Genomic DNA, 26,803 nt, shown 5'->3' on the forward strand with positions numbered 1-26,803 from the left:
TGGATTGTATTGGTAACAACATGGAGCTGATCCATCCAGTTTAATTCTGTGCATGTTTATGTCTACACTCTTATGGACAATTTATTGGGTACACGGGACACTTATAGAAGTGGCAGGAGTAGTCTTCTGTTGCTGTAGCCCAACTGCTTCAATATTTGTTGTGTATTCAGAGATGGCCTTCTGTACACCTTGGTTATAATGAGTAGTTATTTGTTTCACTGTTTTCTTTCTATCATTTCGAACCAGCCTGCCCATTCTTCATTGACCTCTGGTTTCAACAAGGCTATTTTAGTTTTTTTTAAGTTTTTTTTTCATACAATTTATTGTAGACCCTAGAGATGGTTGTGTGTGGAAATCCCAGTAGAGCAACTGTCTCTGAATAACTCTGGCACCATCTGGCACCAACAATGCACAACACGATGCTCATAGTCGCGTAGATCAGTGATCTTGCCCATTCTTTCATCTTCAGCAGGTCGTCTTGAACATTTGGTTGCTGCGAGGTGATTGGCTGATTAGATATTTGCATAAACAAGCAGATGAAAATGTGTTTACGTTAACCTCAGTCGTGAACTGGTACACCCATACATCATGGTAGAAGGAGACCTAAAATAGACTATAGCAAAGAGCCAGTATGTTCTACTGCCATTTCAGTCCTTACAAAGCCAGTGTTTATATGCAAAAATTCCATTTTGTTTTACAAAGCTAGAAAAGCAGAGTTGCATTCAGGCCTGATGCTGCTCAACATAAAATGATCGTAATCTCTTCCATGTAGTGAGGCATCCAGTGTATTGATTAAATCTTTGTTTTGGATTGGTGTTTAGTATGGATGCCCAAAGCCCAGCTCGCCATATTTGAAATGAAAAAAATCCTGAGTATTTATCTTTTCTGACTGAGGAGGTTTTTCTGTAACAAGCCCAAGCATCAAATAAATCCTGTGATGATTCTTTCATGCTGTCATTTTACTGATGTGCGCGTGCAGACTTGTGTGCATGCGTGTCGGTGCTCCTCAGCCATGCCTCCCTTGTCTGACTGTGTTCTGCTGCTCTGCCAATTAGATGACAAAGTGCCCATCTTCAGAGGCTTGTGCATCTTTGACTGTGTGCAGACGTGGATGTGTGTGTTTGTCTTATCAGAGTGTGCTGTGTCAAGCGCACTCTCCTACCAAGGTGAGTTTTTGTCTGACCTCTCAACAAGCAGAGAATATTATTGTGGCCTAAGATTATTTTGGAGCAAAAACTGAATGAGAGCCACAGCCATCGAGACTGCAGCTCTCTGATGGGAGGCTCACTGAAGCCTGAACTTCCTAGAAATTCCCCAGGTTCTTATTTGTGAAGGATTTCTACACGGATCGTGTCTCAGACACATATTGTCAGCTGGTCCTTAGCGAGGGGGCAGATCTCCGTAAGTAATTACCAAGAGACGATTTCAAATGAATTTCTACTGAGGCATGGATTCCTTGAACCTAATTAGCAATTTTTTTTTTCTGGAGGCAGGTCAAGTCGGACTCGAATTGTAAATACGTTGGTGTTTGCTTTTGTTTGTTTTGTTTTTCATGTTGCTGAAACGCACACAGATTGACGCAGGATGAAGTGGGTCATAAAATCTGAATTTGGCTACGGTCTTCTACGAAATCATCAGACATTGCACTGGACAGCTTTGATTCTTCCATTCTTTAAACAGTGAACAGACAAAATACTCTCTGGACTACCTGACCGTGAAAATGACTAATAACCTGAGCAGTCATCCATGTACAGCTGGTCATTGGTGTTTGTGTCAGGGCCACTAGCAATCACAGACTGCACTGTTGCCATCTCATCCAGTCACTCCCACTATGGCCTTTTCTCCTCTTAGCCCCACCGCCGTCCCTCTCATGCGTCCTTGTTATTGTGATGAGCTATGCTCAACTCCAGTGCGACCACTGGACTCCTCGAGCAGCTGTCCCTTCTAATCTGTTCAGAGTCAAGGTCTGGCTTTGGAACCGCGCCCGACGAAATGGCTTTCGGCATGACGCCGACTGATTTGAGACTTTGGGATCCTCCGAGTCTCTGAGAATGCTCAAGCAGTGGCACACTGGCCACCTTGTTAATCAGCAGTGACACCGCACCAATTGCCAGTCGGCCTGTTCACAATTAATCCTTTCAACTTCAAATTTAATGTCCAGAGCCGCTGCGTCCCACAGAGAGAAGGCTGCAATCATGGGCCGTCATTATCTTCTGCATTGCTATAGAGGAGCTATCAAATTAAATACTGGCTTCAAATTGGTCAGATGGTGGCTCTTTTTTGTCTTTGCGCTGTTATACCAGCTGCTCCGACACTACATTTAGGTCTGCTTGATTGTGTTGAGGTTAAAGTTGAGGAGAAATATTGCATGTTTTCATCCTATCAGTTGTCTGTGACTCATAAGATTTTTGGTAGCTGACTTCTTTCTCCCCGAGTATGTTTACACTTTCATCCAAAAATTGGATTTCATTAGATGGGACGTTTGCACTGGTAATGGCTGTTGATGTGTAGCCCGTGGCTTTATTACATTTTTTTTTTTTTTCGTTTTACATCGCTCTTGTTAAAATGAACTACCCTGATGTGTAATCACACTGCAGCCGCTGACCACTTCATATCTGGTATTACACATCTGATAGCAATGCGAGCAAAATGAGATTTCTGTGTGTATGGACACCTTGATCAGTGCGAGCGTGATAGCACCGAAAGGTCTCGCTATAATGACGAGCCTCTCTGTTTCTGCCCATTCTTGCCCGACTTGAGACGAGATAAGACGCACACATACGCAAACTCCTTTATATATCCTAGTGAGGACACATGATAGACATAATGTATTCCCTAGCCCCTTACCCTAACCATCACAGCTAGGCGCCTATCTTAAACCCTTATCTTCCCCTAACCCTAAAACCCTAACCCCTTAAACTGTGTCAAAATGTCCTGACAAAGATAGGTTTTTGGGACTTCACACAGATATAAGTACATGTGTACACACGTATGCATACACATTTGTGCAACCTATTTGTTAGTAGCTCTTTAGTCTGACTTTCATGCGGGACATGCTCGTTACAACATTCCACTTGAGTTGCCAAGGATACCAAGCATCTCTGCTGGAGTGCGAGTGTTCTGAAATGCACGAGCTCACACAAATACATACGTGCAAGCTCTACATGTTTATTAATATGACCACACGTACACAAACACACTCACACTTCCTGTTTCTTTGTATATGTCTGGCGTCTTCTCCCCCTCCCTCTCTCCGTCTGTCTCTCTCTCGATCATTGTTTGTCAGTCTCGTCCCGTCTCCTCTCCACTGGTTGTCAGTGGCTTGTCAGAAGCCCGTCAAAACCCCTGCGGTCCGTCACACGCTGCTGCCATTAATGACATCTGATGACACCCGTCGCTGCAGTCACCCGCCGGAGATGACTGGGGGACTCGGTGTGCTCGGTGCTGGGTGGCTGTTTCCTCTGTGCGGTCTGCGGTGTGTTTTAGGATTCCTCTGATTTGCCTTTCTATGCATACAACCCCAACCAAGCCACCAGTCTACTGGTAAAATAAACCTCTGGTTGAGAATGTATATAAAGACTGTATATATATGAAAACAAATTGACTTAGCCTTCAGGTTTGAAAAGTGAAGCCAATGAAGATGGATGGAAGAAGCAGTTGGCCACCAGGGAGCGACTGGTTCCATGGAAGTCCATGGGAAAACATTTTCCTAATGGTCTCGATCGATGAGAATCTCATATGAGTGGACACATTGTGATTGAGTGCTTGTTCTTCCAACTTACACCGTGCTGCGCAAAACTTGAGCATTTGAAATGGGATTTTCTTTTGCAACTGGAGGTCTACGTCAAATTTCGTACATTCAAAGCATTCATGACAAATACCCTGGCGTTTTTTAAGGGATGAGGATGAAGTTCAAGTCGAGTAAAGCATCATTTATGACGTTCTTCCCTTTTTTTTGCCTTCCTCGTTCTCCTGTCTGAATAGGGGCCTTATGATGGCGCCCCTGCTGTGCAGGTCGGCCTGATTTGTTCTCCATGTCTGATTCTCTCCTCCTTTAGCGTTCTTTTTCATTTTCTTACACTTGTTTGCCTTTTCTTTCGCTCTGTCTCCTGCAGTGCTCTTCTCTTAAGATCTCTTTTCTCCTTTCTCTACTCTAGAAGAGGAAGTGGAAAACTTTGACGTGTCCAGTCTCCAGGAAGAAGCCCTGAGGAACATCGAGGCTGACAGCTTCTGGTGCATGAGCAAACTGTTAGACGGCATCCAGGTAAGCATGTGTGTGTATGTATGTGTTAAAAAGATATCAGCTGTCTCAGCAAAACTTTGATCTAAATCACCACATAGAGTCTTATACTTGCAGTAGACGGTAGATGCTCAGTCTCCTGCTGACTTCCGCCTACATGTAGTCTGTGATTCCTACTGTTTTTCCTGTGTGAGTTTTTCACTTTTTGTCACTTTCTCTGCATTGATGCCGGCTCTTCTGGTTTCAACAGACAAACCTTTTTCTTCTTGTCAGTGCATTAACTCTAATTGACTGAAACTTTTGGTGACGAGACTTGTTTGCAGTATGTTTTAATGGCTAAAGTTTCCTTAAGCTAAAGTTATTGTTATCAGTTACTTGTTTTGATAGAAAGACAAACTTTTTAGATCATAGAACATTTCCTAGTACCAGTTCTCAGACCTCACTTTTGTACTTGAACTTGGTGAATTTGGCTTTTTCACAGACTAAATAGTTTATTAAATGAATCAAAATAATGTTGACCTCTGTTTACAAATTCAGGACGTCCTGGTGCTTATTCAAGTTACATTTCAAATGAAACCTTAACTCTGTTCTTTTTCTCTTCTGGTCATGAACTTGCAGTATAGCAAGAACATTTGTCCTTTCTATGCACATGTATATTGTATAAGGTCAATCCAGTGATAAGAGAAGTGCGAGAACTAGGGTACTGAGCTACTGAGTGTCCAGAAAATGAGTACAGCTTCAAGACAATCTACAACAGTACAGCAATATTTGGCCTCCGTTTTGTTTAATTGAATGGCCAACTAAATTACTGGTGTCTTTCCAAACAAACATTTTGCTGTTACACAGTATGTCTATAAGGGTCAGTCATGCATATGTCCAGTGGCCATCTCATTTCCTCACTGCCTGGGCTTCCACCAGGGAATCTAGAATCTGAATTAAGTTAATGGGAAATACATTAAACCGTGAGAAGAAAAAAAGTCCCTGCTCGAGGTCAGTACTAGTCAGACGGCCCTTTGGCAGTGAAGTTTCTCAACGGAGTCATATGCGCGTCAGCGAAACAGTGTAGGTGTGTTGCACAGTGCCAAAGGAAGGGGATGTAAGAAAGCTATGCTAAGCCACTGGAAATGTTGGACTGCAGCACATTTCAAGCAAACAAAAATCACCAGACTATTGCAATTTCAAAATTCAATTAATGTAAAATGTAGGGATGGGCATGAATCATATTTGATGAGAGATTATTTGTTTGATAGTAAAAGTTAACTATTATAAAAATGACTACCTTGACCGCTCCTGGCTAACTCTTCATTGCAAATATTACCACACCGTTTGCAACAGCAGCAGGTATTTGGTTAGTGGACTGCATGTGTGAAATTTGCAAGGTTTCTTGAATGCATCTTGAAGCTGCTTGAACATGGTGGACCCAGCAGAATAAATGAAATATATGAATGTTCAACAAATAATCCTCAGTGACTGTTGAATAACATTGTTGCATTTATAATTGACATATATTTTGAAACCGTCCGTGTCAAACACCCATGGCTTTACATTTGTTTCTTTTTTTGTTTTTTTTACAGCCTAAGCATCAAATGTAATTTAACTTTTTTTTTGAGAATTTTAGAAATATGACTGTTTTGCTGATTCAAAAGTAGGTCCTAATGTCTGCAGACTACATCATTGAAGACATACCACAGCTACACTGAACTTCAATTTATTTCATCATTCCTCTCCAAGAACTTTTTTCAGCTTTCTTAAACGACCTCGCTCTCAGTGGTCATGGCTGAGCCATCTGTCAATATTAAATGTGTCTGCCTGCTAGATTTGCCTTGAACAGCATCACTGTCACATTCCATGCTCAACTCTACCTTTTGTCCTAAAAAGACTTTACAAGAACGACACGCTGGTTCAAGACAGGGGTTTGTGCTTGTGTTATTCTTGCTGTGAGAAAGGGGGTCATGCATTACTTTTGATCATGAATCATCTCGGTTTTCTTTTTTGCATTTTTGACTTATTCATATTATATATGATTTATTCTATCTGTCCATGTTTTAGCACAGCAACACTCACAATCATTCCCTGGCACAGGTTGAAAAAGCATATGCCAAGTCTTTGCAATCAGGTCAGTGACCCAGCTCTAAAATAACACTTAAGAGATTGGCCACATCAGTTAATGTTTAAACATATTGATTGGGCAATATGTTTACTGTTCTATGGAAATAAACAGTAAAAAAAGTTTAAGTGAGAAAGGAAAATGTTTTATTCTCATTAGTGCATGTAAGTGAATTAAAATACACTTAGGCTCACGCTGCCCTACACTAAAGGCAATAAGTGCATACAATGTAAGCAACAATAAATGACAGTCAATTGGTCGGCTATTCATTAAAGAAATTAATAGATGCTGTGCCTTGTTGCCCCCTCGGAGAGCAAGACCGAAAGCAAGTGTGAGAGGTATAAAAGACGATGGGAGACTGTGTGTCGCTGTGTATGGAAGTTGTTTGTTCCCGTGCTTGTTTGTTTAGCTGCAAGCTAATAATGTGCAATGGACCAGGGATGTCCCAGTCTCCCATCCCAATGCATTATACACACTGCGACTGAGGCCGCGTGACTCTGCACTGTAATTTGTCGATGATCCTCGTTACTCCGACATCTTCATCCAGTTGCATCATGGCTAAAAACACAACGAAGCCACCACACAATATGTGTCAATGTGCTCGTGTTTTAACCATGTGTCATATGCCAGAAGATGCTCCATCAGCTCCAAGTGTCCTCGATGAAGTCTGGACAAGTAATGCTATGTTTAAAAGACAGATATACAACACATAACTTAGAAGCTCTGGCAGGAGATGGCAGCTGTTTCTGCGTGGATGTCCGGTGTGTGTGTGTGAGAATGTATAAGCGTCAAAGAGGGCAGGGGGACAGAGACGCCACCATGTTTCAGTAATAGAAGCTAAACACTGGAGCTGTAAGCACCCCGGTTTATCCGCTATTGGCTGTGGAAATGATGTCACACTGGTGTCCACCTGTCTCGGGAAAGTGGTGGGAAAAAATATTTAATTGCATCTCAGTGCAGAAACAAACTCATAAATGGGAGGCTTGAAAACCACTACATGGTTGGAGGATTTTATGAAGAGAAACGTATACTTCCTGTCATCCATCTATGAGCCACAGCTGGTGTTCTTTTCGCCTAAATTTATATAATTACCTGGTGTACAATGGCGATACTTTTGAAAGATTTTTTTTAATACAGTAAATTGGCCATTAGCGCTGGGTTTTTCGTTTTTCCATCACCGCGCTTCTCTCCCACCGAAAACACAACGGGCTATTTTGGCTGTCATTTCCCTTAAGCAGCTTCTCTAATGAGCAGCTGCATAAAACTCCCTTCCTCCGAAGAAGGGTTGGGATAAATTGCAGGTTAGAGAGATCGGCTGATCCCAGGCAGCACTAATGTCTGAGATGACAAAATCAGGTTGACTTGTAGATGAAACTTTTCTTGTTAATGTTCACACTTCAAAGGCACTCAAATGTTGTAAGTCTTCCCCAGATGCATCCTTCAGTTGCAGGGGACACTGATTATATCATTTTCTTGTATATATTATTGGTAAAAATTAAATCTGTTGATATCTGCTGATATCCACAACTCACATCTTTATTAGATTGCGGGTGAAGGGGTAAATATAGCGAACAGCAATACCTTTGTCCTCGTTTGACCTGGTAGGAAACTCATGTGAGTGTGTGTGTGTTTGTTTACAACAGAATCAATAGCGCTCAGCTCTCAACTGCACATTAACACATCAAACAGGCCAGCCACAGTTGCCACATATGGTTCTTCATGACATGATCAAAAAAAAATTGGCCGATCTACCTGAGCTGCTAAACTCGAGGCAGGGGCCTGGCAAGTCAAATAGGCCTTTGCTTTTATTGTTCATGATGATCATCCACTCATGTGACACATTGGAGAGTGTTTAAGCATGACTAGCTCTAAACTAATAAACAGACTGTGAGGAAATGTAATTGATTTTGTTTGAATAACTGGCTGAAGGACATCACAGGACTGATTATAATGGAATGTGCCGCCTGGGACATCACACCGTCAATGCCCAATGGAAACTAATGATCGACAAAAGACATTTAAATAAGGGCCCCGTGTTTTATTCTGTTTGCAAATTAAAGAGACGGTCGGCAGAACAAAAAGTGCAGTCAAAAAAGACCGATGCAATGAAGTAGTATGTTTCATCATGTTTTATGCATTTTTGTGAATAATCTTTGTGATGTGTAAAACAAATAATAATTATTGAAATAAAACGTGGGGAAAAAAACAAGCCTTTACATGAAATAAATGTAAAAAAAAAAATCCTCAAATTGATACGTTCACCAGTATTGGACACAGCTCTCCGAGTTGACCCCAATGTTGCCTCAGAGTCTGCAGCATCCAATTAGTCTTCTAGCGTGCTAAATTTGACAGCGCCTCTGGCTAACTTGACTTATGTAACTTGTTAAAATTGTTCCATGTCTGTCTTTTCAATGAATTTGAGTGGACTTATCACCTCTGCCCAAGATGGTGTTGTTGATTTCGACATTTCGTCCTGCTCATCCCCAAACCATCATATGCTATAAACATATGCAGTTAAAACGAAAACAAAACCATGCTCTGTTCCCGAAAATTGATAACACAATTTACACCTCTTTTTCCTCTTACTGTAATGTCACAATCGCTGTTGTGAAAAGACCTATAGACATCTGAGAGCTGAAAGGGTTCAGCCAGTGAGTCTTACCTGCTTGCCATGCCATGAGTAGAAAATGAAGTCAGAAAGTTTCAGAAGTCCATTATTCTTCCAGCAAAACCCCCTAAGGGTTCTCAGTTTTAAAGCCAGCAGATGAAAACCTACTTTTATGCTAATTCTGCAGATATGCCTTTATGCAGCAGGGGCTCTTAAATATATTTTTCCAGTGCTGGACCTATCTTTGAGAAATTTAATTTCGCCCTGGGATCAGAACTCTGAATATTTCAACGGTAGTCTTGACAAATGGGGCCCAACTAAAAAGCTTCAAACCTTTTCCTTTTTTTTTTTAGTTTGTTTGAATGCCATGGTTTGATGTTCTAATCTGTGCACATGATGCACACCATAGCTCTGACACAAACTGCACAACCACTTATTTAAAGCCAAAGTGTAGAAAACATGAAAGATGCTTCATTTATTCAGTTTACACAGCACTTTGGCTGGAAAACTTGAACAGATGAGCTGCCTGTAATAATATTTGGCAGGTTTTTTTAGTACAATTCTAACTAAGAATTGAATGGAAATTCGCTGTGTGTCAGAACACCCACACACTCGACAAATATCCCACTAATACTCACTAACATTTGACCTCTGTCTCATCTGCATTGATGGAAATGTGACGCCGAAATGGAAGCTCTATGCTAATTTTTTCAGCCTTTCCGTTGCGATTGGTGTGGACCCAATGATCAGTTATAGCTACTGTGGAGGCAATGAATTCCTGTTGCCTACATCTTCTATGACTCATCACGTCTCTGCCAAAGGCAGTTCAGTTTGTGTATCAAGAGAGTGAAAATGTGAGTGTATATTTTTCACTCGGGAGACGGAAAAGATTAGTCATTTAGACGCACATTGCTTTATCATAAACCTTTATCATTTAAACCTCTCTGCAGTGAGACATAATTCAAATAATGGAAAACAGATGAAATGGTCAACAGCTCCCTCGCATGCTGCACCACGTCTGAGCTGCGTTCATCCCCTCCCTTGGATTGTGAGCCAGTCAGTGTGTGCCTGCTCTCTGTCAAGGCAACCATCTGTTTTCACTGTGCCAGCGAGAGATGGGGTCTCCCTTGAGTGGGAACAAGGGTCTGAGGACCGACGTCTAGCAGACGGTAGCCAGACTAAACCAGACGCCATGTCCTGTTCTGGTTTCCCCAAGGGTTCCCTGCCGTCACCTTGGGCTGTCACTCAATCCACGTCCCGTACCCGCCCGCCCACCCTCACACACAAACAGACACTGAGGAGGCATAACTGCCAGCTGGTGTGTCTGCGGAAGTGTGATGCTTGACAGTATATTTGAATGCGTGTTTGTATTGTCTGTCTTCCAAGTCTTATTAGCCTACCTCTAAATGTGCTGCATCTGCTGTTGGAAAAACGACTTGGACTTCGACACACCCACCTCCCTCTATGAGCGCGTTTCCACGCTCAGTTAAGTTGAGGCTCGACTACGCTGTTAAATTGGGGCTACTGTCCTTGTCCCTGGATACAAACACTAGTGGGGAACTGATTTATTGACTGTCGTGTGTCCACCTCTGCTATGCTACAGTAGACGGTGATACGCCCTGGTTTCGGCTTGTTAATAATGAGCAGTTTCTGGTTGACATTGCGGACCGTTTTAGCTGCTAGCTAGTTAGTAGCATGTTGTACACCATTCCGAGTCTTCATATAGTCCAGGAGCTTTAAAATATTACATTCTTTGAGCATAGTTTGGTCTTCTTCTTTAATGTTTACCCTCCCTGTTGTTTTCTTCTTTGTCTTTTGGGCCGTTCATACGGAAACAGGTTTAGGTGAATAAGGTGTTTTTTTGAAAATGCCTCCCAAATATCAAAATGCCGGCCTCGCATTTCCGTGTAGACGGCGAGTACGATCCTTTAAGAAAACAATGACATCATCATTCCCAGCTCTCTCTTGCGCTGTCATTCATTGTCTTGTGTTTGGAGATTGTTTGACAGTTTTACCGACTACTGTCAAGGAGTAAGTAGTCACCCTGAAAAGACACTAGAACTTGAACATGTCCTGTCTTTAGAGATTTCAAAAAATAAAGCTGCTCTGGGCTTGCACAGCGTTTTTCTGTGTGTGTCTTTGTATTCTCGTAAAGTATTTAGGTTAATAAGAGAAAGTCGCTAGATTTGTCACTAGTCCCTGTATTTAAAAATTCAAAAAGTCGCTAAATATGCACACAGAAACGGTACGAAATGTAATGCTTAGTTCATTCCGTATCAGTTTCTGTGATTATATCTAATGTTTACAGAGTCTTCTCCATCTTTACCCGGATATCTTTGATGACTGCAAAGACAAAGATAGTTTATTTTTTCTGTCGTTTCAGTGTAAATAGGGCCTTAGCCGTCTTTTTCTTCTTCTCTGTCCAGTTTTTTTATTATGGGGTCAAAGTGCAGAGGGTGGGAACTGTGGAACATGTGTTGAGTACTTGATTGAACCCATCCATGCAATAGTAATACCACTTTTAAACACATAATCTGGGTCAGACTGTGAGGGAATTCAATTGAATTCAATGTCAGTTGCATGTCCATTTTATGTTTTTTGCATTTCAGTTATAGTCCGAAATATATATTTTTTTAACACTGTTCTAACAACACACAGTATATGGCCTTATATAATCAATTGGCATTGTGTTTGCTTAAGTAGGTCAGTGGTAATGGAAGAAGTAGTCGCGATTGTCAGGCACAGGAAGGATGAACGATAGAAATAATGTGTATTTCGATTACTTCAGTTATTTTTTATTATTTTTGTTGATGAACCAGCCACAAAAGGTTTCACATGATGTAAAGTAAGTGATGAGGAAATTATTTTTTTCAGACAACGTCCCCGGAGATATCTATATAATGAGAGTGTGCGCTGTTATGCTGGATTTAAACGTTGTTAGCAAAGACTCAAATAGTGTTGATCACATTAGGGATCGTGTAAGGCAAGGCAGGTTTCTACATTAAGCACAAATCACATTCTGCAGTAGACTCCAAGTACTTGATTAAGAGCGTGTACTTCTGTGTGATATAACAAAACCTCTTCTTTGTTATTCTCAATCATAACACTGCTGTGGTGCTTGTATAAATAGGCCTTCTTACAAGGGAAATACATTTAATTTGAAAGAATAAGGGAGTTGTTGTAAGAGATTATGTTTTAATTGTCCAAGCGATACTGAGTCTCTAACAGCAATCTGCTTCTTGCAATGACCTGATGTCACATTCATTTTATGAGAAACACAGATTCTGTAATTGGGCTAAGGAAGTACAGGTTTCTATATCCAACAACAACAAACAAAAAAGTCCAACCACTCGTACTGTATGCTTTTCAAATTGGCTTTTTTAAAACAGTTCCTCACCTGTGAAAGGAAATATTTATATTGTGAGTGTTTATGTGATTTTTATGTGCCAGTTCCCAACTGATAACACAGAAGGTGAATAATTAGTTCTGAAGGGAAAGAACAAGGCTATAATGAGCTGACTACTTACCTCTGATAATATCACATCTGTGTTTACTGTGTCGTTCATTTGTGATATCGCAAGATCCCTGTTAATTTTCTCACATTTCAGTGCTGACTTTACGATAGGGGGTGGGAATCGCCAGAGACGCTACAATATTATCGGGATGTGAGTCACGATGCGATGTTATTGCGATCTGCCGAGTACTTTTGCGAAAGCAATATTATTGCCATGTAATCACGCAACAGCTCTAGTTACGGTAGACACTGGAAATAGGTGCTTGCTAACATGCATATAAGTACCATACTAGCCCTTTATTAGTAAATATTAAGCATGTGATAACACCTTATGTGGGATAAATCTAAATTCATGTCGTATTAGAGGTTGAATAAGGTTATGTAGAATAAGCTGTCAATACGGGCTTAATAATTACTAATAAAGGGCTAGTATGCTACTTTAGTAAGCACCTAGTTAATGGTGAATATGTGTTCTCTAATCTAAAGAGTTATCGAAGTTACACATTTTTTGAAAAAACTAAACTTCCATATTGCCACTCAAAATATTGCGATATTTCACTGTATTGATTTTTCACCCACCCCTACTTTTGGGTTGTATACCTGCAAAAATAATGTCTAATGTCCATCAGCCTCAGCTGTTCCCTCTGTTTAGTGCTAATTCCATTCATTATCTACAGCGCTTATCTTTTGAGCATGGCGGGAGGAGCTGGAACCAATGCCAGCTGGTTTTGAGGGTGAGGGGCAGGTTATACACTCATCATACAGAGACAAACAACCATAAACTCTAGTCGAGCTGCATCTAACGATTATTTTCACAGTTGATTAATCTGTTGATTATTTGCTCGATTAATCGTTTGGTCCATAAAATGTCAAGAAAATTTAATTTACGTTGATTAGTGTTTGTCAAACCTGGAAATGACGATATTCTCAAATGTCATGTTTTGTCCACAAACCAAAACGATTCAATTTTAATTATTTCTTTGTTATGCGGAGCAAAGAAACATAGAAAATATTCACATTTAAGAAGCTAAAACAATCAGAAATCGTAAAGCTTTTAAACCGATTAATCAATTATCAAAATAGTTGACGATTAATTTAGTCAATCGATAATAATACTGCATTTTACTCTCGGTGCTGTTGGCTCATTTGTGCCGGAATCAAAACAATTTATTGAATTAAGTATGTCCACCAAGAGGCAACATGCTCCATTTCAGCTTGTAAGGAGTTAGCATGTCAACTGTCATGTAAACATATAGTACAAGCATTCGGGTGGAAATAGTTTTAAATGGAATGGCCTGATGATCATTGTAGATTGTAAATTGGTGTTGTAATTTGCAGATTTTGGTGTTTGCTTATTATAATGATTGGTGGGACATTGACATTGATGAATTTCTGCAGCAGTGCTCTATAATCAAGCAGTGCTAAAACCGTGCACGTTTGGTTTTTCTGCCCTCTTGCCACAGATGTTTTGCGTTCATAGGCGTTTCCACAAAACCAGAGCAACTGAATGAAACCTGGCCAATCTTCTCGTACCTCTGAACAAATGCAATTTATACACCTTGTCACGGCCCGTCATCTTTCTCATGTAATCACTTTCTACTTCTCTCTCTTCACGCTCTCTCGCGAACATACCTGGCAGAATATTGCGCTGTCCTTCAGTCTTCCCCTACATCACCGCGTCCATTATTGTGCACCTTTATCTCGACCTGTCATCTCTCTGTCGTTCTCTCTTTCTCCTCTATCCTTACGTCTCTCCATCTTTCACACCTACACATAACCTTGCAGCGGCGTTGTGTTGCTTCTGTCCGACTCGCTGATAGACATCCAGTGCTTCAATAGGAGGCAATCTTAGTCCAGCGTGGGGCCATTGTTGTCTGTAATAGAACGGACTGAGAGGTGAAGAGGAGCTATTGATTCAGCTGACTGAGGGAGAAAGAGAGGGAGAGAGAGTGAGTAAAGAAGAAGAGAATGAGAGGCTGTTGACAACAGGCTAAGAAAAGAGAAACACAAGAGTCTATGTCTGTGCACTGTCTGTCCATTCGCTCACGGGGTGAAACGGGCAAGTTCCACTTGCTGGGTCAGATGTGGTGGATGGACAGATGGTGGAAGAAAAGGGGGGAAATGTATGAATAATGGAGTGAGAGTTGATTTCCTCCTGTTGCCTCAGCTGATCAAAGATTTAAAATATTGGATTTGACAAAGAGAGAAAGTAAGAGGAAAAGGAACAGACACAAAAAAGAAAAGTTTAACATGGGAAATGTGACACAAAAATAATGAAGAAAGGCGGCGAGAGAAGAAGAAGACAAAGGGAGAATGATGTAGTGTGAGAAGCCGGTGACATGTGAAGGGATAAAGAATGGAAAATAAAGCCGCTAAAACTGTCCAAGTATCCTATCCGTAACATGAATATGTCTTCACCAGTGTATAAACAAAAAAAAAACCCTCATTTAAAAAACAGATTTAGTTTTATAAACAACAATCAGTCACCAAATAAAACGCAATACAGCATGCAATGGATGAAACACAAGGGAACACAACGAGGCAGCAGAGACTTAATAGCATGTAGAAAACACTTAGTCAAGTCTGGCTTCATTAGCACCAGCAGACTGATGAAAATAGACAATGAAATGAAGAACAGAAGGTTGGAGGGGGGGGGGGCGAGAGAGTGAGAGATTGATAAGGGGAGAAATTAGTAAGATGCATAAGGAGTAGGATAAAGGAGAAGAGAACGATTTGTAAGAAAAACCGAGGGAAGAAAGCAAAGACAGTTTTACAAACTTCAAATACAGTTCTATATGCTTTTTATGTTTGGTTTTCATCAAATAACTGGAGCAGAAATGAATGTAATTTTTTTTCACACACTGCAGAAAATGCCTTAGTCTAGACTGTGGCCTAATATTTAAAGAAGTTCACTTAAAACGCTGCAAAGGCAAGAACATGTAGCAGAATGAACAAGAGGATCAAAAGTTAAAGGAGTGATCTGAGGAATTTAAGCAATGATTGCTGTTCTCACCAGAGAGTTATTCACCAGCGCTGCTGTGGAGCAGTTTTTACACATGGATCCCTTTATTTTACTCTTTAAAAACACCGACATGAAGCAAGTTATAGGAACAGGGTACCAGAAACAAGTGTGTGTAGTTGATGGTAACCACTTCTTTTGGTCAGATCTTTATAAATGTGCACAACAGGCAAAGTTGTGACGCTTCCGCTACCGTACAAAAGTTTGGGGTCACTTAGAAATGTCAATTTTTTAAAGGAAAAGCCTTTTTTTAATGAATATATCATTATATGAATCAGAAATATACTCTGGTCTGGTTTTAATGGAATATGTACATAGGTGTATAGAGGCCCATTTCCAGCAACCATCTCTCCAGTGTTCTAATGGTACATTGTGTTTGCTAACCACGTTACCCCGGATTTCCACTGCGCGCGTTACGGCAGCGGAACGTTAGCGGCGCGGTTGCCGTTCGCTTCCATTCTAATCAATGTGAGCATTTCCACCGGGTGCGCCGTGGCACGTCTCAGCAGCGTCCCAGAAGCGGCTAGCTGCCCCGCATCGCTATCGATAGGTAGCAGTTCTATTTTTGCCGTTGCTAAATCGCGTCAATCTCAACAGAGTAAAACACTTCCGCCCCCCCCTTTCAAAATAAAACACAATACCCAGGTCATTTAACCTATCACAACTTCACATCAACATAAAACCATAAAATCATTTATGACACCACAGATCAACAGTTCTTCCACGTCGGAGAATGAAAAGAAGCTGTGTTGTTGTTGTTTCCTTTATACACACAGTCTATCGCGTGATCTCGCGAACTCTCGTCCATTCACGATTATCGTGTGATCTTAGGCTGAGCTGCCGTAAAGCACCCGGTGGGGATTGACGGCAGGCAGAGGACGGTGCAAAACTGCGCCGCTGACCCTTTCGCTGCCATAACGCACCCGGTGGAAATGCGGTGTTAGAAGGCTATTGGATGATTAGAAAACCCTTGTGCAATGATGTTAGCACAGCTGAAAACAATTTTGCTGGTTCTTTGACGAAAGTGAAGTTTGAAGGGCACAATTATTATTTTGTATAAACATCATTATTTCTAATCTATGTCAATGTCTTGACTATATGTTCTGTTAATTTCGCAACTCTTTTGATGAATAAAAGTGGGACTTTTAATGGAAAACACAAACAAATTCTATAGGTGACCCCTATAGAACAGAGGCACTGTAGCCATTGATGCCCTGTTTTTTGATTTAAGGACCTCGCATACCATTCAATAAAACCAGCAGCAATTTTTTTTGTTTTTTTTCTGCCTCCATCTTAGACGTGGCCACAAACTAACAAGCTCTGTGACATCCTGTACTGTCTGTGAGAAGGCAGGACAACAAATTCCACGACTCCCCTGATACCAAAGTCCCACATTTGTGCCTTTTCGAAACGAACACCTCTCACAGCCAAAGCCACAACGTTTTTTTCCCCCCCCTTTATAAAAGTGGGCAGACATCACAGAGGAGGAGCAGTTGATTATATCCAGCAGCTTCAATAATGCAAATGCAATTACTTGAACTGGCCCTTACACTTGCTAATTGCCTAACTATATTAGTAGTGTGGTGAAAAAAATAATGAGAAAGAGAAGCACAGGGACCCTCTGAACAGAAAGTGACAATATACAAATGGTAAATTAGCAAAGTAAAATATAAGAGGATTTTGCGAATGAAAACAAATGTAGTGCAGAGGAAACACAGAGAAATGTCACGTAGAGAATGAAAGAAAGACGATGGGAAGAAGAACGAGGCTACATTTGGATGGACAGAAGTGCTGTGTTGAGGAAAGAATAAAAGCCAGGTGAGAATGCGGCTGCCGGACTCTGATGGACTCGGGAGGACAAGTGTCTCTTGGTTCTGCTGAGCCAGAAGGACAACTGTAGCTGTTCATTGCTAAATGACCCTGTCGCTCTATTTTTCCTTCTCGTTTTCTCCATCCTTCTACCCTCCTCTCTCTCTCTCCAGCTGTTGGATGGTTTGCCTGACATCAGCTGTTCTCCAGCCACACTGAAATGACCCCTCACGGAAACTTGATCTTCGACACACGCACAGAAATACACAATGCTTATGTGCCATTTTCCTGTGTATTGTATTCTGCAAGTTCGCTGTCCACTCCTGTGTTCCTATTCTAAAAGAAATCCTAAGTCAATCATTATGAAATGATTGCCATATACAATACCTTATTTCATGACATTTCCCTAGTTGTTTGCCCTTAGCTGCAAAATATAGACCTATTGCCTCTTTTGTCCAAGGATAACCTCAATGAAAATTTAAAAAAAAGACCTATTTGAAGTGGAAAATGGCAGCCTTTAAATAGCTTTAACACAAACGTTGAAATTCGTCAAGGAAACTCAGAGAATTGTGAACACATTTTATTGAAATATTGAGATCGATAGGTCGTTACACAAAAACAAAATAATCAAGTGTAAATACTCACTCGTGTAAAGATGCACAATATCTGTATCACGTAAGCTGTATTCGTAAAAGTATGAGTAAAATCATGTAACATAATATTTTATAGCTTTTTTGCACTGAGGTTAAAAAAAAAAAGAATGTTAAGGGTTTTATAAGCTTTTCGTTCATCTCCAAACATTAATGTTTACTCGTAACTTTTCTTACTCTATCATTTCCATGTCTTGTTAACTTGCAGTTATTACTCAAACTGGATGAGATGCTGTGTTGCTACACCTCGGAGAAGCGAGGTTGGGATGCGTTCATAGCTCACATTAAGTCAGCCCACTTTGTCTTCAAGGCCACAGACATGCCTTTTGTCATGCCGGGGGTTGCCAGTTAGACGGCCTATTTTCTCTGTTTACTATTTTTAAAGATTGCTTGGGCTTTGTGTGAGGTGTGAAAGGAGGCCCGGGGAACACTTCAAATATGCACTTTTCTGACAATGAATCCTCAAAGTGAAACTATGCGAGTGTGTGTGTGCATCCAGTGATACTCCAGCTCCCTGACAAACCCTTTTTTTTTAATTCTCTGGGTGTATTTTTTAATACTTTCTGATTTCTCTTTTCCTCAGGACAACTACACGTTTGCCCAACCTGGGATCCAGAGGAAAGTCAAGGCCCTGGAGGAGCTGGTCAGCAGGATTGATGGTTAGTCACCTGCTTTGCTTCCTTCCATCCTATTTTATATCTATTTACCATTGTGTCCGTCTTTTCTCTGCAAAGTAGGCTGTTAAATAATAAATGTTTTAGATGGACTCGATTCACAAATGTTTTGTTGTTGAAAAAGTCGAGTGTAACTGGACACCACGTTTTGAGAGGTATTCTGACAGGCTGCATAATATATGTGTGAGGGAATTTTTTTTTTATCGGGATTTCTTCCTTCAGATGTGATTTATATTGTGTTGAACTTTCTTTGATAGTTTGAAAATTGCGTCAGAGCTACATGCACACCGGGAGGAAATATTTCACACCTTGATTCTTTCGGGGGATTTGTCAGTTTGCAGTGACACGACACTGCGACGGTGTCTTGCTAATTTTAATTCCTCTTGACTGGTGATTATTAGCGCAAAGCAACTGCCTGCTGAGTGCCTCTAAGTTAATATATGCACAGAGTGTACTCGCACATGGCTCGGTGACATTTCACATACACTCATAACTATGTGTTAATTAGCAACGGTGGTTTCCTCCCGTCTTATTCTCATTTTGTCAAAACAATACACCCTGCTTTGTTTCTTGGGATCCAAGCTCCACCTTTGTCACTGGAAATGCGTGCGGTGTTTTCAAAGGGCCGTGATGCATTGTGCAACATAAGGTGTTATCAAAGCCTTTGCACCGTGGTCATGTCTGGGCTAACCTTGATGCTGTCAGACGATCCTGTCACCTGCTCCAGCAGCCAGAGGCAGGGGAGAACTCGCTCGCTGCATTCAAATACAGAGAGAAAGTGAGTGAGTATTTATGCTGCGCTGTTTGCATTTATGAATGTTACCAGTAGACCTATAGCCTATAGAAAGGGCATCTGTGTTTTTTTAAGCGCTGGTGATGGTGCATATCGTTGTCGTCTGTCAGAATAAGACAGTGATAGGGCCAGGAGATCTCTGCCCTGATGGTTAAGTGGTCTGCCTTAGATTGACATGTGTCAGAGGGAAACATTGGACTCACTCCTACAACCTACACATAATGTTGTCATTGAGAAAAGATCATCGTAGAGATATCACGATACCACCAACAACTTGTATTTCTTGAAAGTCATTTTTTGTTTTGCTCTTATTTTGGGGCTGGATCCGTGAATCTTGGTCGTAGAGTGGTAAAAATGGTACCGTTAGAATCTGGATTCTCCGCTGTTCCATCAGTGTTTTAACTGTGTTTCGTGAACATGAGAACTCAGCTTTTATCTGAGTTTCTGACCTTTCTGTGGGTATGCAGCATGTCTGTGTTTGTTAAAGTTAGACATGGTTTTATGATGTTGTTGTTGTCGCTGCGTCTGACGCTGCCCCCAGTACGGAGGGAATAACGCGATTAAAAAACATAACGCGTTAATGACAGCTCTGATGAATTAATCATAATTAACGCGATAATTTGACACCCCTAATAAAAATAATTGTAATTCGAAAAACGTTTGGTAGCACTAACAGCTCATATCATGTGGCTGACTGGAAAAATAACTGGGAGTTAGAAAGGGCGTTTTCGCGATTCTGTTTTCTCGCGAGACAGGTTCGTGGCTCTGAGTGTCGCGATTTAGATACGCATATTGTTACAGCCCTACATTATTCTGATGTGGCCTTCTGTGAAAATTAGTTTGACACCCCTGTTCTAGGCTCAATGTAATGTCTTCACTACGGGACTAATAAAGGAAGATCTTATTAGCGTTACATTTCTTGAGCTGTGGCGTTAAAAAGGTCACGTAATTAACGTTACATTTCGTCCAGGAGTTGACAGGTCCGTTAAAATGAGCGCACTTCACATTTTCACACTCTCAAACCCTGTCCAGTTAGCGTTGGAACGGACTAGTTGGAAAACTTGTTGTCGAAGTCATCTTTTCTGCCTGTGGGTTGCTGCACTGATGCACGTAAACGGATGAACTGAACGCCGTTATTCCTGTTACGCTCATATGAAAAATATTTCCAAACACGACTCTTGGTGCCCTTTTATCAACGAGTTGGGGCGCTGCAGCCGCAGTTTCCATCTTTCACATGGGTTTGTCATCACATGTGAGCTCTACGTCTTTGTGATCTCATTCTGAATGCAAGTATCAACTGGAACACTCTGAAGCATACTGCCCCCATTAGTATCGGTTCTTGTGACATCCCTAGATCATACAGACGCTTGCCCCAAATTACAGATTCTAGATGTATTTGTGTGAAAATCTTCTCTGCTGCTTGTGCCCTTTTGCTGTTGTTGTCATTCAACACAAGTCTTTTCTCTCATCTTGTGATTGGCTTGAGCCAAACAGCCAATCACAGCTATCTTTTTCAGCAGTAGACGGCAAAACTGATTCAATATGCTGAATCGGCAGTAAAGCATGCTGGGCCAGACGGTGTGTCCTTAACTACAGACTAATATCTCAAGCTTGTGTTTATGTTTGTGAGACGATTGTGCATATGGGATTATCTACCTCCTGTGTCTGTGTTGTTATATTTCTATGTTTAGATAGAAGTGGAGGAAAAGAGAGACAATGGCCTTACACCATCTGAGCTCCACCACAGCACAGCCCAACAAAGACAAAAAAAAAAGTGACTCAGCATTCTTTCTGTACCCTATTCCATAAGTGCCCTGTCATCATAGTTGGGCCAGAGCCATTTTATACCTCACTGGCTTGACATTACCACCTCTAATGAGATCACAGATAGCTTTTATCTTGTGTTACTGGATTGTTTTTCGCTCGGCTGTCGACACGATAGCATCTGTTTTGGGAACAGTGGCCTCTCGTCTTTTCCAAAATTACCTCTCACTGCTTATCAGATGCCGTGTATTTGGACAAAGGCTCGGGTCGATGTCTGCTTACAAAAGGCAGATGTCGTGACTACAGTTTTACAAAATTTTCTTTTGACGACTCATGGCTTTGGAGAACACTTTCTCTCTGAAATCTCTACGCACAGCAAACTGACCAACTAATCCACAGTGTCTACTCCTGCACTTTCCTTCTTGTACTTCTGGTCTCTCATTCCACCATAAACTTAATGTAAGGGTTTATCCTTTATTCTCATGTTTAGTTTGATGTCACCAGGATTAATAGTATTTCGGGACCAATTATTTTTGATATTCAAGATAAAAGTCTGTCAGAGAAACCACAGAGTCAAACACATTAGTAGTAGTAGTAGTACCAAAATAACTGGGCCCAGTTTAACATTTTCTGTACCCTTCCCTTGGGGTACCCTCTTAGAAATAAGGGTTCCAAAAGTGTTCTACTATAAGGGCTGAGGTTCTACCTGGAACCATTTGTTTTTCCAGGTTTCTTGGTAACACTAAAGGTTCCAGTAAGACCACTTTGATCCAGAGTACCAAAATGGGTTCTCCTTTGAGGACAAGCCGAAGATCCTTATATGGTTCTGCTTAGCACTTTTATTTCTAAGAGTGTACCAGAGTAATGGTACAGCTCTGTACGGGTTGCGCTAGACCCACAATACTTAGCTGAATTGAGAGCCAGAAATGCGTCACATCCCTTGCGACCAGCGCTTCAGCGTCCACGGTCTATTCTCAGATGAAGCTTGATGTCTTGTTGAGACAAAGCAGAAAAACGAGCAGCTGGATGTCCTCCAGTTGAGTCTTGTATAAAGTACTTGAAAGTGATACTTGAGCAAAAGTACCTTACCAGAAAATGACTTTGGTAGAAGTTAAAGTCACTTTTAGAATATCACTTGAGTACCTGACATTTACTGTACTTAAGTATCAGAAGTAATTTTCTGATATAAAATGTACTTAAGTATTAGAAGTAAAGGTAAACGTATTGGTTGGCCACTCGGCTAACAGCTGAGAGCTGAAACAACGTCACACTGATAGCTGAAACCCGGCGTCCAGAGTGTACAACAGAAACCCGGAGACAAAATACCAGAAACCCGGAGACCAGAGACTCGGTGTTGCGGCTAACAGCTGAGCGGCTAACAGCTGGTGCCACTAAAAACAACTAGCGACAACAAACGGGCATTACGTCACCAACTCAACTTATTTTGTAGTAACAAGTAGTACAGATATGTGAAAACTCAACTTAAGTACAGTAATGAACTATTTGTACGTTGTTACATTACAACACTGCTACTGTTCTGTCGCCCTGAATGTCGTCGTTTGCATTTGGCGCACCAGTACAGCGTCACGCTACGTATCTTGCTGACGCGGCCATCGTAAAGTAAACTAATTAAAGGTACTGTTCTCAGTCGAATCAGAAGCCTGACTGAGGGCTTTTCAGTTCCTATCCGTACCGTATTGTACCAAATCGAACTGTACCGTGATAGAAACAAGCCATAATTAGATTTTTTTTTTTGCTGTGGGACCTAGCATTTGTTTGATGTCTTATGCGGAAGCCTTACTCATCGATAGATCATATAGACAATAGGTGGTAACTAAGGAGTCTATGTTGTTTCTGACCTTGACTACGTGGTTCATTTCATTAGTGTTTGCAGCACAGGGTCAGTGGGGATAGGACACTGCTGATGTGTGTGTCTCACACCACTTTCTGTGTCACTTTCTATTTGCGTCTTTAAAATATCTCACCTCGTGTCCATCTGTCAGATGTTGGAGGGAAAAACATACGGTGCCTAACGGTTACAATCACAAAAGAGGAAAGAAGGATAAACAGCAGTGAGGAATCTGCATTTCGCAAGGACTTCGTTGCCTCCCTGAACCAGCCAAATTATTTCTTACATCACTTTATATACACAACCGTCCTCCAATAATAAATGACATATACTTTGAGACCATTTGCAGTTTGCATCTGTGTTTTTTTTAAAGAATAGACAGAATAGACGACATAAAGTGCATAAAAGATATGATTCAACTAACTGCACAAAGCCATGCACCTTCTAAATCGAAAAAAAAGGCAAACTTCACCTTGTATCTCAAACTGTTTTGAGTTATCTCACATTCAACGTTTTCTTTGCTATTAAAATTAGCTCCATTCGATTTGCAAAAATAATTTCCAAGACCATTCAGTGAGTCTAATTAGCGACTGCAACTTCAGCAAAACCTTGAAACCAGCCAAGGCTGCATCACAACACATTTGACCTGTCAACAAAAACCCATCGTCAGCCTTAACTCTAGACATTTGATCATCCTGCTGACCGCCTCTCACTGTTCAGCGACTGCTGCATTTCTGGGAGAGTCTTTCTCTCTCTCTCTCTGGGAAAGCAGCGAGTAGACTTTGAATCCAACAAAAAGGATTCGGTGTTGATGCTGCAGAAGTTTGTGAAACTTTACTTCTGCTGCCTATGATCAGATCTGGTGTTAGGTAGTGCTCTGAATTATTAATTACAAGCCTTGGAAAAAAATGATTAATTCCCCTGGGTTTCATTGTTCTCCACAACTCATTTCACTGTTCCAAAACTGAGTTGATTATTTTTCATTGAAACATCAAATTACTTTGTCGGTTTGGGTTTGACCTTGTGTTTGTTGACAGTAAATCCCTCATTTCTTCAGGTGTTTGTGGACATGTCCTGTTCTGCGACAGAGCAAACGGTATAAGCATCTGGAGCTGCAACTAACAAGTGTTTTTGATTGTTTGGTCGATCGTTCGGATCGTTTGGTCCATAAAATGCCAAAAAACGTTATGATCTTGTCGAATGTCTTGTGTTCTCCACAAACCAAAAGATTCAGTTTTAATGATTTATTTTGTAATGTGGAGCAAAGAAACAAAGAACATATTCACATTTAAGAAGCTAAAACAATCAGAAATCTTGTTTTAATAATGAAAAAAGCTTCAAACCGATTAATTGATTAATTGTTTCGGCTCTACAAACATCCTAATGCTGTACTACACTCTTAGAAATAAAAGTGCTAAGTAGAACCATATAAGGTTCTTCGGCTTGTCCTCATAGGAGAACTATTTTTGGCTCCAGGTAGAACCTTTTTATAAAGGTTCCACCAAGAACCCTTTTAAAACCCTTTATTCAGGAAAGGGTTTTTAGAAGCAAATGGTTCCAGGTAGAGCCCTTGTAGAAGGACCCTTTTGGAACCCTTATTTCTAAGAGTGTAGGGGACATAAGCCAACCTCAACTATCCTGCTGTATGTTAATGTTGTAAACAGGCATCAGTTTACTGGCCAGTGCACATTGGAGATCCCTCTTTAACATTTCTCTTTCTTTTTGTCCAAATTGGAATGATTGCCTGCATTAAAGGCGATGACTTTTAGATCCTTGAGACATCAATAAATTTCACTGTTTTAAGGGACAGGTTTAATGGCCATGATGTTGCCAGTTAATGTCCTGGAACGACTGAAAAGTCACTCCCTCCTCCCTCAAGTGCTACATGACACGACTCCTCTTTAAGAGTTTTGCTCTTTCTTTGCTTCTTTGCTTGTTCGGTTCTCTTTTGTCGCCTGTGTGTGAATCCATGGCTGCACAGATTTAGTTAATAATGCGAAAATCAAAGACACTTCTCTCACATTTGATTCGCTGACTTGAAAACAGCAGGTGGCATCTTTGGAATCCTTTCACTTTGAAATATCTTTTGTTTTTCCCCTTTGCTTATACTCTTCCCTCACCCCCCGCCTCCTCTGTAATTAATCCTACTTGTAATAAGTGACGCTAACTCCCATTAGCCTTGTTTAACGCGAGCACATGTACCCCCTCAAAAGACAAGCTACTTTGTCGGCATGCTTTTAATGTTTCACTGATCTCTTTATCCCTCCCTTATCTCTTTTTGTGTATGTGTTGCATGCGAGTGCATTAGCTCAAGTTCATCAACATGCAAATTGCCCAAAGGTGAATTTATTTATGTAAATTAGCGGATGCACTGGCTGTGTGTTTTCAATGCCTGCGTTTTGTGTAAAAAGGCTGGTAGCTTGATTGTGAGACTCTGTTGCTTAATGAAAGGCTACAGACGTGTCTTTATGGTTTTAAAAAAAAAGAGGAAATTATGATAATTTGAGTTTCTGCAGCTGCACTTGCTCTTTTGCAGGCGTTGGCGTGCTTTATTGTGTTTGTTTATGTCTGTGCATGTGAAAGGCCACTTGTTAACATGCATCTCAAACAGATGTTTATTTTGAAATTTAGAAAAAAAAGGTAATAAGTTCAGGTTCAATCCTGCTACTTGTTTTACTCTGCCTGAGGTCAGTAAACAACATCTACATATCCTGTTTTCCAGTCATTACAATGTTCATGCACCCTTCTTTTTATTGTACATGTTACACATGAGCCAGAAACATTTATACCTAAGCAACTCCCCTTTCTCGTTCCTTCAATAGACAAGGAGTCTGCCTTTCCAGGCCGTGTTTTCACAACTCTCTGTCTACTGCAAGTATCGGGGAGCCAAATCTCAGCGGATGTTGGAAAGTGCAAGTTCATTGTAGACATCCTAATTTTAATACATAAAAGGACCTGGTATTTTGTGTTAGGAATAGGGTGATGGGCAGTGGTAGCTCTGAGACAAAGACATTTAATTTGCCATTACACACAGTACCACGCTGATGTTTTTTTGGTACAGTATTTGATGGTTTTCTGTACACATCTTTGATAAACTGATAGAATATCTAAAGTCACACGTGTTCCTAATACTAATTACGTCACTATTCCTTCCAAAGGGGATACACATATTATTTACAAGTGGCCCGTATTTATCACGTTTACACATTTTTATTTACTTTTCTCTGAACCTGAAAGTGTTTTTGTTTCAAAGCTGTACATAAAAAATACAAAATGCACTCACATGACATCTGTTGTTCCCTTGTTTCCCTCTACCAGGGTTCCGCATGAGCAATTTTATTTTTTGCCTCATTAGGACAGAAATAACAGAGAAGCATGTCGATGTTTCACAATGACCGAGCTAACACACACTTAAATGGAGGGGGTTTTTCACCATAAAAGCAGTCGTCACCCCCCCAGGCTAAACCGTAACAGAATATGTGACCTTGTGAAATAATTAAGTAATCATTGCTTAGATGGACAGATGGACCTGTGGTTTGATGGACTTTTCAAAGAATGGGGGGAATACATGCACATCTAATTTTTAAAAAAAAGAGAAAGAATATAAAGGCAGTTTGATTGGTGCTGGATCAACACAATCTAAAAGCAAGTAAAAAAAATAAAAAATAGATCTGCTCTCTTCCAATTCGCTGTTGCCGTTTCAAGTCAGTTGCTCAAACTGTTATTATATTATTATATTGTCAAGGAGTGCGACATGTGTTAACTCTTAACAGAGT

The 26,803-nt window shown here is 40.8% G+C and overlaps 1 protein-coding gene across 1 annotated transcript in view; it reads left to right on the forward strand.

The window, feature by feature from the left end:
- Positions 1-26,803, forward strand: part of tbc1d22a (TBC1 domain family, member 22a) — a gene marked incomplete at both ends in the record, with an annotated part of 131,828 nt that overhangs the window by 60,230 nt on the left and 44,795 nt on the right. The window contains 2 exons of the mRNA XM_083907262.1: positions 4,158-4,264; positions 18,531-18,606. Coding sequence (XP_083763388.1) covers positions 4,158-4,264; positions 18,531-18,606 — 183 coding nt within the window. The remainder of the gene's footprint in view (positions 1-4,157; positions 4,265-18,530; positions 18,607-26,803) is intronic.

Source organism: Microchirus variegatus (genome assembly GCF_963457635.1).
Source record: "Microchirus variegatus genome assembly, chromosome: 20".
NCBI lineage: Eukaryota > Metazoa > Chordata > Actinopteri > Pleuronectiformes > Soleidae > Microchirus > Microchirus variegatus.